Source organism: Rhipicephalus sanguineus, chromosome 5 (assembly GCF_013339695.2).
Source record: "Rhipicephalus sanguineus isolate Rsan-2018 chromosome 5, BIME_Rsan_1.4, whole genome shotgun sequence".
In the NCBI taxonomy this organism is placed as follows: Eukaryota; Metazoa; Arthropoda; class Arachnida; order Ixodida; family Ixodidae; genus Rhipicephalus; species Rhipicephalus sanguineus.
The window spans coordinates 23728434-23742337 of record NC_051180.1 but is presented as its reverse complement, the minus strand read 5'-3'; the positions used below and the strand labels follow the sequence as shown (position 1 = coordinate 23742337).

General features: G+C 45.5%; 1 protein-coding gene across 1 annotated transcript in view; it reads left to right on the top strand.

Moving 5' to 3' along the window:
• The window catches only part of LOC119393365 (synaptogenesis protein syg-2), a 58783-nt gene that overhangs the window by 19559 nt on the left and 25320 nt on the right, over positions 1 to 13904 (top strand). Inside the window, exon 2 of the mRNA XM_037660340.2 lies at positions 12951 to 13159. Within this exon, the coding sequence (XP_037516268.1) occupies positions 12951 to 13159 (209 nt within the window). The remainder of the gene's footprint in view (positions 1 to 12950; positions 13160 to 13904) is intronic.

Sequence of the window (13904 nt, the reverse complement as noted above, 5' to 3'; positions counted from 1 at the left end):
GCTCAGAAGAAAACTTAAAATGCTTGCTGTTACGAATGCCTGATCATTAGACATTATCCCAACACTTACAGCAGTGACGACGAGTAGTAAGTTAAGTAGAATTAAGCTGTGGCTAAGTAGCGATGGGCCAGAACAGATAGTGTCTGGGTGCGACCACGCCAGCGTGACAGTGCAGGCTCAGTAACGGTAAATATGGTGGCTTTCACTGTCGCGCACCAACTTGGTCTAGTAACGTTGGTCGCGCACCGCACTTTTTGCCGAGCTGCCTGAATAATTTCGATACCTCCTCGCGCCCGCCGTATAATTGATGCAACATCTTTAAATGGTAAAAGTTCAGAGCCCTTTCATTAGTGTGAAGATTGAAGCCATCGGCTGCGGCTGCACATTCTACAGCGACGGCGGCGGCTTCACGTCGTTTTCGCGCCCATTCGTACTTGCGTGCGTGCGCGTTGGCGCTCCTTCAATTCACGCTGTTCTTCTTCCGAGCGAACAACACGCGTCCGTCCCATAGCGGGTTGAAAGGGCAACTGTCGATAACATCACTAGCGCGATCTCTACGTCACGAGACAAAGGGGCACAACGAATGGTGGGAACAGCCGCCGCCGAGTATCTCGACACTTGTGAAAGATGCAATGGCTGTGGCGAGGGGCGCCAATAATTCTTGTTCTACATGTCCATTGTCTATGGACGCCATCCGGCAGAACGTAGCCACATAGAGCTTCGTTGTAAAATGAGCAACACCAAGCTGAGCACGTTTTTAGACACGTGAAAGAAAGGAAGGCAAGCCAGGAGTTTATGTATAGTGCGTCGAAACGTACCATCAACTGAGGAGAAAGAAGCCTTGAGCATTTGAATAAGAAATGCAAATGAGTAGTAGAGAGTCGCGCAAAGTCTAACCGATCAAAATAAAAAGAACCGTCGCAAAACCTCCTTGATTTTTCCTGTCGAAGACGTTGATTTGCGCAATATTTTAACCATCGAATATGGTCGGATCTCGCTTCATTGCCTTTTTTCTGATGTAACTTACGGTGTGTGCCTTAGGAAGTTGTCGGCATAGAGTAAAGCCCACGGTTTTTATCCGTACACGTTTTGCGCTCTGGTACCGAGCTTTCTCTTTTCATATTTTTGAAATTTTTTTAATGTTTTCTCTTTACCCACCACATCTTGGACCAAATGTGTTTCCGCCAATGCGTGGTTGATGAATGGTGATCAGGTAGGATTTCTGCCACCGAGCGATCCTGTCCCGCTACGTTGGACATAAAACTACCTTCCTTGCTGCGGCCGGTTTGATGCATGGAGAATTTGGATACATCTTGTTTTATTTGCTTCATTACATCGTTTTCTTTATTTTTTTTTATCCATGCATCTGGAATGGATGGTGTGTCAAAGTGAAGTCATCAGTGTCCCTCTTGAAGCCGTCGTAGCGAAAGGAAAGGAGAAGCGAGAATTTCATCAGGATACACACAAGAAAGAAAGAAAGAAAGAAAGAAAGAAAGAAAGAAAGAAAGAAAGAAAGAAAGAAAGAAAGAAAGAAAGAAAGAAAGAAAGAAAGAAAGAAAGAAAGAAAGAAAGAAAGAAAGAAAGTCACAACGCGGCCGGGCGTTTCTCGGCGGCGCAAACATTTATTATTTTAATCGGAGGGTCACTGTGCATACTCACGAATATTATTCATACGTCTATTCGTATTCAAGATATCTAAATCGCATTCGGTCAAGCGCAAGGTTCTTCTTCCCTTCTAAATTAAGTGATAAGTAAAGAAAGATAAACTGTCCTTATATATAATGTCCACTTGCACGTTTTCTAACTGGAGTACCATAATAAAGAAGTATAGCAACCGCGCCGAGCGAGCGTGCTCGGCGCTCGGAGTCCACGTTCGCATCGTGTTGTGACACAGCCACCGGGCCGAAGCTACGCCAGTCGCCCCGTCGCTGCTGCCTCGTTCGCCTCGCAGCGCTTTTGCTTAAATATACGAGTTCTTATTGTAGACGTGCCTTTGTCTTTCTTTACTTGTGAACACGCAATATCATCGCGCAACCAACGCCCTGGACGTCTACAGAAGCATTTTCAGAAATAGCCTTTCCCTTAGCGCTTATAAAAGTATCTGGCGCAGTTTTGTTGTGGCTGCCATACTCCATTTAATAAACAGGGCTCAAGGAAAGGTCCTTCCTTCTACACCTCGAAAGCTGAACAAAAGACGGCCAAACATAAAGGATTAGTAAGAAGTTTCAGTTACCGTCATACTGAAATTGTACCAGCGACCTTTAAGTGTCAAATCCTCACGCACTTTGGTCTGAGTTGGTTTTAGAATAAGCGTCTAGAAATGAACGTTGTAAGTTGCAAGCCTCGATGTATCGTCGTATGGAGTTAACCATTGATGTAACCTTGATACTTCGAGTGCTCACGGGGCGTAAACATTGGTTCCGGTCTTTGTTAGTATGGTGTTGTGCTTCATAAATACCGGAGCACGGAGGAATATTGAAGGCATAGCAACCATGCAGTTACTTCAGAAATTGTATAATTAAAAAGTTGCGTGTTACACCCTGTGTTCCGTTCATCCTGGTCAACTCATTCCCCTCCATAATGCCTCTAGGCACTTAAGGAAATAATGGATGAATGAATGTGACAACTAGAGGGACATGAATTGTCACCGCAGTGCTGACCTCTACCCAACACCACCGGTAGATGTTATGTTGCATTTATGGTGAGGAATAACGCTGCCAAAGCGTTAGTTAAACATTTACATTCTTATAGGGCGAACCCGTGCCTTGCTTAACTTAACAGACAAGACTCGACAGCAGCAGAAACAGTCGTCGAGATGTGACACACGGGTCAGACACGTCAGTCTTTTATACACGACCCATCAGGCATTCCAGCGTAACTGCTGGTGCTCGTGTAAGTTCTAGAATGCACACCGATCCTTGTGTTGCGCGTGTTATCTTTTTACAGTGAAATATCTTCTGCTATGTATAGAATATAATTGGTGACAATATTAGAGAAATTTCCGACACGTAATGTACGCCGAGTAGTAATATACGTAACTGTTCTTAGCGGGTAAAAAGGTCCCAGGAGAACAAGATAAACAATACGTATGTGATTAATTACACCAAATTATTTGAAAGTCGCTGATGAGAGTTCGACTACATTCAGCCCTGTTCTAATTTTTAAGGATTTCTTTTTTTGTGATTGAGTAGTGACACTGCCGATGAAATTTACCAACTGAACCAAATTGGTCTGAAAGTGTCTTTTGAAGCCGATCACCTCAGCAGAGCACTATAATGCCCATATAGAACTACAGACTGTACACAGTAACCTAAGATGAATTGAAATGAGAAAACGAATAATAACTGAAACAAAGTATCAAACAGCCAGACAAACGTATTGCCAACTGGACGAACTTTCCATAGAAAAATTCGGCAGATCCCACGCCTTGTGGGAATCGGTTTCAAGCGAAGCAGTCAGCGAGTAGTTGTCTATGCAGCATTTCTTGGATTTGAGCCAAGCGTTACGAGGTGGATCGACGGGTTTTTGTCAGCGTAGTAGTAGTACGCATATTGTGGCCTTACCAAGGCACGTCGGCTGCACCGGCGCTTAAAGGGTAACTTATGGTCTGATGTAACGTCAGCACTCACTTTAGAGCAGAGACGTGAGTATTATCGAAACGAAGTGCACTTTACGGTGCGATGATGTGAATATCATACGCAACTTTCGTTAGCGTATTCCTCCGGGGTAGAGTAACGCTTGAATATAGCTTGCTGAATCATAGGAATACAAATATAATGTTTATTACACGTCTACAAAAGTGGAGCCAACACTGGAATCACAAGTGACGTTAACCCGGCATGACGCCTGTATCATAAGAGTACATACGTAGTGTTTATTATTTTGTTATGAAAATAAATAGCCAACACTGCAACCGAAATTGACGCTGCACCGACATTACGCCTGTATAGGGTCTTTTTCCAAAGCAATTTCAAGACTTGGCGTGGCTCTGTGGTAGAATACCTGACTGCCACGTAGAATGCTTCGGTTCGATTCCTGCTGGGATCCTGATTTCTCTTCTGTGCAATCGTCTGGTCAACGCTGCCGATGTCCGTTTTTCTTTACGCTCTCGCATTTAAATTACCAATGTCTGTTCTCGCCGTTACTGGAAAGATATAAACTGTCAATCATCTGTGGCGCATACCCGCTTACCGCGGCCCGCGGTATACGGGTATGTGCCGCACGTGCCTGGAGGACAGATTTGACGACGTACGCGACAGGATTCTCACGTTATTCATGTCATGACGACGCAGTCATATTCGCCAAACCCTCTTACCCTCCCATGTCAACTTTAGTCTACACCAAGTTAAGGAGGTGATCACGAGAGCACCCAGACGTAGGCGGATAGATAGATAGATAGATAGATAGATAGATAGATAGATAGATAGATAGATAGATAGATAGATAGATAGATAGATAGATAGATAGATAGATAGATAGATAGATAGATAGATAGATAGATAGACAGAAACGCTCAAAGTGCCTTGGGTTTGCTAAGAAATGCTTCGCATTTAATATAACATAATATATTACAGCGTATCGTTAATTCTACCCTTGATTAAACACACGAGAGCCTCTTAAACAACTGATCATAACTAAACCTTCCAACTCGGTTTACAGCTAACCTGCAAGAAAACGTCTTGAAGAGGTATGTGAAGCAAAGCCTTACATCTGCCTCCGCCAGATAGCCGAAAAAAGCAGCTGAGACTGTTCTGGTCCTTACTCGGGCTGCTAAAAAAATTCGGATCTTAACACGTGACTGAACAACAATAACGAGGACGCTTCATATGAGGCGAAGCTCAAAGATAATTGCAACAAAATAAAGCAAGCTGTGCCAAACAAAGTTCACGAGGTGTCCTGCGGCTCTCTCCATTTCCCTTCTCTTCTTTCTCACAAGAAGCCTCGGTTTATCTTAGCAAACGAATTCACAAACAACGATATAAGAGCGTTTCGGTCCGTGGTCCTTGCAAGAGACAGCCAAGACATGCCATAACAAGAAGGAGGCGTTCTCCGCGTCCGACGAGACAGCGGGCGAAAGTTTGAGAAAGCCGAGCTTATTTCTTGCATCACATTTGTTCTTTTTTGTTTTTTATCCTCGAGTACGCCGAGTACATGCAAAGGCATCGTCTGGCTTTGGAAGCTGAGCTGTCATGCTTCTAGAAGTGCCCTTCACTCGAGCTGTCATCGGGCCTTCCGCCTTTCGGAGCGGTCTTTTCGTTGGCTTTGACGCTAGTGTACGCACTGCGCGAGTCGTCCACTTCACTGCCTGCTGGCGTGCATAAGTGGATCACCTTTAATTAGCCCTTCCAGAAAAGCCCGCAGTACGATGCGCATTGCGGGGATGCACAACTCCAAGACGTCGCTCGAGGAAAGAAAGCGAATGATTGTTGATGACTATGCAAGTGGGATAAATACTGAGTGGTCAGTCGTGTGAACGAGTGAGTGAGTGGAGTGAGTGATTGGAGTGAGTGATTGGAGTGAGTGGAGCGAGTGGAGTGGGTGAGTGAGTGGAGTGAATGAGAGTGGAATCAGTGAGTGAGTGAGTGAGTGAGTGAGTGAGTGAGTGAGTGAGTGAGTGAGTGAGTGAGTGAGTGAGTGAGTAAGTGAGTGAGTGAGTGAGTGAGTGAGTGAGTGAGTGAGTGAGTGTGTGAGTGAGTGAGTGAGTGAGTGAGTGAGTGAGTGAGTGAGTGAGTGAGTGAGTGGTGTGAGTAAGTGAGTGAGTAGAGTTAGTGGAGTGAGCGAGTGGAGTGAGTAGAGTGAGCGGAATGAGTGGAGTAAGTGAGCGGATGAGTGAGGGGGGTGAGTGAGTGAATGAGTGAGCGGAGTGAGTGGAGTGAGTGAATGAGTGGAGTGAGTGAGCGGAGTGAGTGGAGTGAGTGAGTGAGTGAGTGAGTGAGTGAGTGAGTGAGTGAGTGAGTGAGTGAGTGAGTGAGTGAGTGTGTGAGTGAGTGAGTGAGTGAGTGAGTGAGTGAGTGAGTGAGTGAGTGAGTGAGTGAGTGAGTGAGTGGTGTGAGTAAGTGAGTGAGTAGAGTTAGTGGAGTGAGCGAGTGGAGTGAGTAGAGTGAGCGGAATGAGTGGAGTAAGTGAGCGGATGAGTGAGGGGGGTGAGTGAGTGAATGAGTGAGCGGAGTGAGTGGAGTGAGTGAATGAGTGGAGTGAGTGAGCGGAGTGAGTGGAGTGAGTGAGTGAGTGAGTGAGTGAGTGAGTGAGTGAGTGAGTGAGTGAGTGAGTGAGTTACTAAGCAAAACGAGTAACTGGACACTGATTTAGCTTCGCGGTCATTGTAATACGTTGTCTTGAGTGCGCACATGACACTCCAAAAACTTAAGATAATGCTGAAGGATACAAACGTTTCTGATTAGATGGCAAGAAAGGAGCCTAATGTAATCCAATCACAACTAAATTTCGAATCTCACAAAAAAATACTCTTGATTAGTGAAATAAATGTTTATTTTTCTACATTTTTAGCATTAAGACGTGTACATTTGCTGCCGGAAGGACTAAAGTCGGTACTGCATTCACGCATACCTAAAGAAAAAAGGAAGAGGGGTAAGTGTGCTGCATTTGTACCGACCACGGTATTGATAAGTTATATTTTTCTGTCGCTCCATTGACTGAACCATGCGCTAAAAACACGAGAATTGTATACATTATTAGAAAAATATGAATACGAGTAACAAAGTGTCATTGGAGGTGAACACAGAGAAATAACGGCAAGGGAAAAAACAGCACTGGTATATGTCAGAGTGAAAAAAACTGCGTATATAGCTTAGCTTTTGAACAACCAGCCACGATTTACCGTCTTCGTAGGCTGGCTGAATTCGCTGCAAGCATCACCGCACGATGTCCTGCTCATTACTTAGCCACGGAACGCCGCATCAAAAGTTTAAACTGCCTTTGCGAAAAGTGAGCTTTTGTGTCAGCACTCTACGTATGAATGAACGTTCAGAATGTGTTCATTCATCCTGTAATTTGAGCACCGGATGAATAGAGCGAGCATAGCGTGTCGATTCCGCTGGCATCTCCTGATAACTTACTGAAACGTGTCTGTTTGGTTCGTGCACGTGGTTAGAGATGAGGCATGGCATTCGCCTGAACGAGAGATAAAAGAAACATATCAGCAACTTGCGGGATTCATACTTCCGTTGGCGCCGTTTCTAATTCATAACGTATTCACGAAATTGCAAGGCGTACAACTTTCATGATAGCGATAGACACCGCAGGCAGCAAACCATCAAGCCACATATTGCGTGGACTGTCAAAAAAAAAAAAAAACGGAAGTAGGTGGATGTCGCAGAGATTCCAGCCTGGCAAATGACTGTCATCACTTGAATTGTAATGGAATTAAGCTTCAACATAAGCCAAGGACTTTGGAAATAGGCTTGGGGGGGGGGGGGTGCTTCTCAGCTCTCCTAGTTCGATTATTCTTATGCAGGAGGGACCCAATGTCAACGCCATTCCGCGTAGTAATCAAATGCATTGCCTTTTCACTTAGATGTCGCGTGTCAACGTCAAAACGCGCCTATTCTCTATGTTCATTAACCTAAAATTCTAAATATCGCTGTTCAGAAGGACCCATTTTTCGTTTATGAATCATTGTTCCATGCTTTCTTTCAAAACCACACACGGTAGTAAAATCGCGTACTTTTTTTTTTTTTTTTGCCGAGGCATACCTTTAATTTTTCTGTGCTTCGTTTTCTGCTCTTATCTGCTCCCTCTATTTTCTTCCCTTCTAGAACCCTCATGATATTTGCTACAAAATGATTTCCATCCGACATACGCATGCGCTCGCACACTCTTTCTTTTAACCCACATTAACATGGAAATACACGCCACACTTGTCCCTTGATTATGCTTTCGAGATACTACTATTTGCCAGATAGCACTTTCCAGATTAAAATGTTCCATTTTGTTAAACTTTCTTCCCTCAACATTTCATGTCTGGTACTGCAGAAGCCGACGCACTACAACCCAGTGTTTCTAGAACCACGTATATAACCTGCGGTCTGCGGAATAACTTAGAGTTAGTGTAATGGCGCTACACTGCCGTCGCTTCAGCACTATTCATTATACCGGAAATGGCATATTGGAGGTTAAGCGGAAAGATAGCGTAGTAGTATTAGAAAAAAAAACAGCAACATTTGAATCGATTCGCAAATGTGAGATTTCTCAATTTTCGTACCTATGTATCAATTCGGCTCTACGTGATCATGACAGGGAGTTCATTACCTATTTTTGGAGGGTACTTTTACAGACACGTGCGAACACTCTACGCAAGCGCATTTGTATTCGATCGCCAGATTTATGCTCCCAGAACTGTATCGCTGCTTCACCAACGCTGCAGAAATATCATTTATCATAGTTGACATGGTTCACGTGGTAGACGCACGAAAGGCGTTGGAGACACGCTTTGGCATCAAGCTGCCGGTGCCAGCAGACCCGCAAGACATAAAATAGCGTATGAGCGAGCGCACCGAATTGCCACGTCACGCTTGCCTCCTGGACTTTACGCCAATGTCTGTTCTCATTTCCTTAGCGTGTTGCGCGCTGACAGATTCGATGCGAGTGTTGCGCCCTCAGGTATTTTTTATACGGATAGAAGTTGTCACTTTATATACCTGAACCGATGATGACTGCAGTTATAGGGCTAGTGCAGACGTGCACGGTAGAAACTTTCCTTGGTTTGCTTCCGTGATAATCGCTGTACTTTTAGGTGTAGATCACAACGATAATTGTACATTCTCTAATACTAATTAGAAGCAACTGCGGTTCGCTATCGTGAGAGGCGGGACAGGTGATAACGTTGTTCAGAAAAGAGATGAATGCGGAAACCGCAGCAAGGGCAGCATTACTTCAAAGCAGGAGTTATGGGCGTGACCGTATACATGCCTCGGTACGAGTAGCGTAGCCAGAAATTTGTTTCGAAGGGGGGGGGGGGATTCAACCATACCATTTTTTTGCGACATAGACGTGCCCTCAAGGCATAATATACTTTTTTATACATAACAAACCATACTTTAGCATGTTCGTGTGTGCGTTTGTATGTTTTTCAATTTTTATATATATATCGTGATCGGAGCCAGTTATTCCAAAATTATTAATTTTTCACTTATTAGGCAAAAATGTAAGAAAAAGAAGAGAGCGTTCTTGTATACAAATGTCATTACAAATTCCCTGAGTGACGACCAGCTTCGGAGAAGCAGGAAGTTGTGATTGCAGGTAGACCTACCTAACTTCGCAGCATCTGATATGCAATTGTTCTAATTAAACACTGCTTTTATTTCAGCAGTCACGAAGCCTTGAAGCAAGAGTCATAGGACGACAAGATTTCTTGATGACGTCACTGCAACACGAAGTGTAGTTGGAGGATACAATTGAAACGGCATCATGTTGCCGTACGAAACAGCCTCATATAATGCTCATAAGCAGTTCCACTCAAAACCTAAACTTCCGTCGCGAAATATCTCTAAAAGAAGCCAAATAACATCAACATCCACTGTACCGAGGAAAAGAGCGGCAGCTGCATCAGATCGGGGCGCGTGTACGCTTGAAGAACCAACCAAAAGGTCATCAGTGCATATCTTGACTCCCTCCTATCAATGTCAGTGGCAGGAGGCATTACTGTGCGTTATCTTCGTTTAGCTTCTTGTCCCTTCTCTGCATAATCTCTCTTCCTCTCTCTTTCTCTTTTGTATCGCACAATGTCGGCAGAAAGGATATCGCGACAGATATTCGTGCATTACGATGGCACACGAAGATACCGGAACAAAAAGATTACTGACTCCCATCTACCGCATCTCCTAGCTGGAACATTTCTTCGCTTTCTGCAGCACGGCTCTGTCCGGGTACGTTCCTGATAGCTCTCACTATAGGCCTGTCTGCTCCTCTCTATTCCATACAGCCTCCTTTCTTTCTTTACTGTCTTTGGCGCGGCCCCCTTCTTGCTTCTACCATATATCTTGCTCCCCCGACGAGTCCGATGCCAAATCTTGATGCATTTCTATGCGCGCCGGAAGAGATGGATTTCCTGCCGGCCAGTCGATGTGCGCGCGTGCGCCGAATACATCGCGTGGGGGATGAATAATCGCTGAACCGCGACCGGCGAACAAGATATATAAAGCGCAGCCGTTGGCTCGGTCTGTACAGGGGAGCAGTGGGGAGGAAGCCGCCAGACAGCCGCTGACCAGCCGATTCCTCGCATCGAAGAAGAAGACAAAAGCGAGAGGCGTAGAATAAGAATACGTGTGTCTCGAAAGGGTAACGCCATGTAATATTGACAAAAGCAGCATGCGCGGCCGCCTCCGGCGGATACAATGGCTGGTGGAAGTCGAGGAGATACATGACATGCGTGGCGTATCGACGCTGCGGTCGTATTTACGTGTTGTCTAGTGGTGCGACTGTAACCGGAGCAGCGTGGTTTCTTTCTGCATTCTGTTTCAGGCAAACCGAAGGTTAACGCACGGACACTCCAAGTAGAAGGGTTAAGCTTGCAGGCATATATACATGAGAAGGGAAACTGACAGCGTCTACGTTGTCCGTTTCCTTTCTCTTATGCCCGTGTTTGGAGGCATATAGCTCCTGCGCGATGGACGCTCCTCGCATTTCGCTGAGACAGGAGAGACGCTGAGCTATGTCTCCGAAGATTGATTCTGCAAGATGAGCATTGCACGTTCATGTGGACCGGTTTCAACGGCTTCCATGTCACCGACGACTGCGAATCGGTACTGGATGTAACGATGTTCAAGGAAATGAATTTTTAGGATGTCTTTTGATGGGTTCTCGGGCGTTTGAAGGATAAAAAAAACAATAAATCAACGCAAGAACTGAAGGATAAAAAGATAATTCTCCAAGACTGAGAAATGCGGCGAAAAAGCAGAATAGGAAGAAGCAGTACAAAGGCCGGAAGAAAATTTAGAGGAACAAAACAGAGCTCTTTACACTATCAGATCATTATATGTGGGCAACACGTGAACGCATCATCACTGTGTAAATTGCTCAAACGTCTATTGTCATTGCACGAGAAAAACACAAACACAAAATTAGAAAAGAACCTTGCACAGAACTCATATTGTGAAGTATATTGATTGATTATATTGAATTATATTATCGAAGAGAGGTAGTTTGCCAATGAATGGTACTTTGCCACTGTCCCTCAAGAAAACGTAAATAACAGCTGCACAGCGCCGGTACGTGACTGCGGGGCAGAAACCTGGAGGCTTACGAAGAAGGAGTTAAATTAAGGACGACGCAACGAGCTATGGAAAGAAAAATGATAGGTGTAGCCAGGCTCGTAGCCAGAGGGGGGGGGGGGGGGGGCTAGGGCCTCCCTTCCCCTAATTTTGGTGAAGTAGATGTTTCTACCAAAAATAAGTCAAAACAGGTGTTTTCTCAAATAGTCAAGGTTCTCAGCAAGTGCCCCCCCCCCCCCCCCCGAAAAAAAATTCCTGGCTACGGGCCTGGGTGTAGCCTTAAGGACAAGGAGAAGGTAGAGTGGGCCAGGGACCAGGCGAGTGTTAAAGGGACACTAAAGGCAAATAACAATTTATGTCAGAGTGAAAGCCCAATGTATGACAACTTCTAAAACGGCAATATTATCAACAGCAGTGCCCTACTTACCGAGAAATTAAGCTAAATGTATCACATGATGAGCGCCACGAGTGGGACATTTTCGAAGTGATCCCGATGACGTATGGAAGTCGGCCTACAATAAATCACTAGTAATAAAACTAGCAGCAGTAAAAAAAAAAAAACATTCCGAGCATCAAAAGACGTAATAAAATGCTGTTTGTTCGTTTCCGCTTGATTCATGGAAAACAAAACCTCCGTGGCGTTGCCATGGGGAACGGCGCGCGTGGTTCGAAGGTTCCGTTTTCGCCGAACTGCGCCTCGCCCGTCTCAGTGGTAGTTTCGGGATCGCGTACTGCCGTGCGTGTTTTGCGCGCTCGTGAAAGTCGCTCTGACAGAAAGTTCGACAAAATGCCGCATGCGTGTGATATTGCCGGATGCCCGAATGGTGCACAACACCAGTGCTGTAGCAAGGAAACCGGTCTGTCTTTTCACTGGGTGCCGCGGAATGAACCCTTACGCTCGAAGTGGCTTAGTGTCATGCCATTGCGCCAGTGTGCTAAACAGTCAAAACCTCTCCGTGTGTGCTCGCTGCACTTTCGTACTGAGGATTACGAGACCAACCGCAACTTGGTGAAGGCTTTGAATGTGCCCATCCGAGCAAGTCTTTGCCGCAGCGCCCGTTGTTGCTACTGTGGGTCTCGCTACTTCCGCTCGGCTGCTACTAGTGTCGGCGGCCGCGCAGTAAACGCTGGCAACGTTGGGCACGGCAGCGGTGACGTATGAAAGTCTTGTTTTCAGGCGGGAGAATTGAAGAGCGCTAACGCGATGCGGACCACTAAAAACGTCATTTTATTTCAAAATAAGCACTTCCTTGGCACAAAAGCAGCACTACGAGGTTTCTGGGCCGCTATTTCAACAATCAACGTCGACTTAATATTTGCCTTTAGTGTCCCTTTAAGGATACCTTATTGGAAATCAAGAAGAAGAAATGATCATGGGCACAGGGCATATAGCGCGAAGGCAAGATAACCGGTGGTCAATAAGAGTAACTGACTGGATTCCAAGAGAAGGCAAGCGCGCGAGGGGGAGGCAGGAAGTTAGGTTGACAGATGAGATTAGGAGGCTTGTGGGGAAAGCGAGGCCGCAGCAAACACACGACCGGGTTGATTGGCGTAACATGGAAGAGGCCTTTGCACTGAAATGAGAGTTGTCAGGCTGACGATGATGATAATGATATTGAACACCCTGCGCTGCATTATCGAAGAAATATTTTCTTTATTTGATTGCAAATATTATGTATATATTTGTTATCATTATTCACACTCCCCTTGTTTTGCCTGCAGGAATCTGCGATGGTTTGCGGTTGGTGCGCTTGGACATGCCGAGCGCTGTAATCCGTGGTGACCCTCTCTGGCTGAACTGCTCGTTCGACCTCGAGTCGGACGAGTTGTATTCCGTGAAGTGGTACAAAAATAACCGGGAGTTCTTCCGGTACCTGCCCAACGAAAACCCTCCAGGACAGGCGTACAGGTTGTCGGGAGTCCACGTCGACGTAAGTCAGCCATGATTTTACTCTCTTACAACTCAACGGTGGCGAAAAAAGATCGTGTCGTTTTATCATGTCCGTTTTGTAACGAGGACTAAACAACAGCGAGTACGGTGTGTAAAGCTTAGAGCACCGGGGAATGACACGCTTCCTTTAGCGACTGCACTTGGACTGTGAATTCGCGCCGACATTGTACTATACATGGTAGTTTATGTACGACCTAGCTTCTGAACGTGCTGCAAGCCATAATTCATTTACACGAACTTTTTTTATGATGCAGTGTGCTTCAATAGGCGTCTGTCTTTTTCTTACTGTCTTTCAGTAGATTCATATTGTCACGAGGTTGTGACGGTGAAGAACCAAGCACTATAGAGCCGTAAAAAATTTAGTTATTGGGCGAGCTTGTATCAGGCAAAAGGGAAGTGCGGAGATACACAACACGGGCACACTGGGTTGTGCCAGCCTTTTCTTTCGCACCAGCAGCAATGAATCATTATTTTTGTGCCAGAAAGCTCCCTCTTCTGGTCACCTTGGTCAGCACGAGACTCTCGCCCGAGCGTAGGCTTGCAGGAAACAGCCAAGTACGAAAAAGAAACGTTGTAGACTCCTCTCTCAATAACTCACGTAAATATATGCTTCCTTTCACTTAGCCCTGTGTAGAGATTTCTGGGTGTAGTGCGCGAGTCTTTAATATATCTCAGCATCAAGCCCACACCGTACCAGCGGTTACAATGTTCCTGCACGTGTGGCG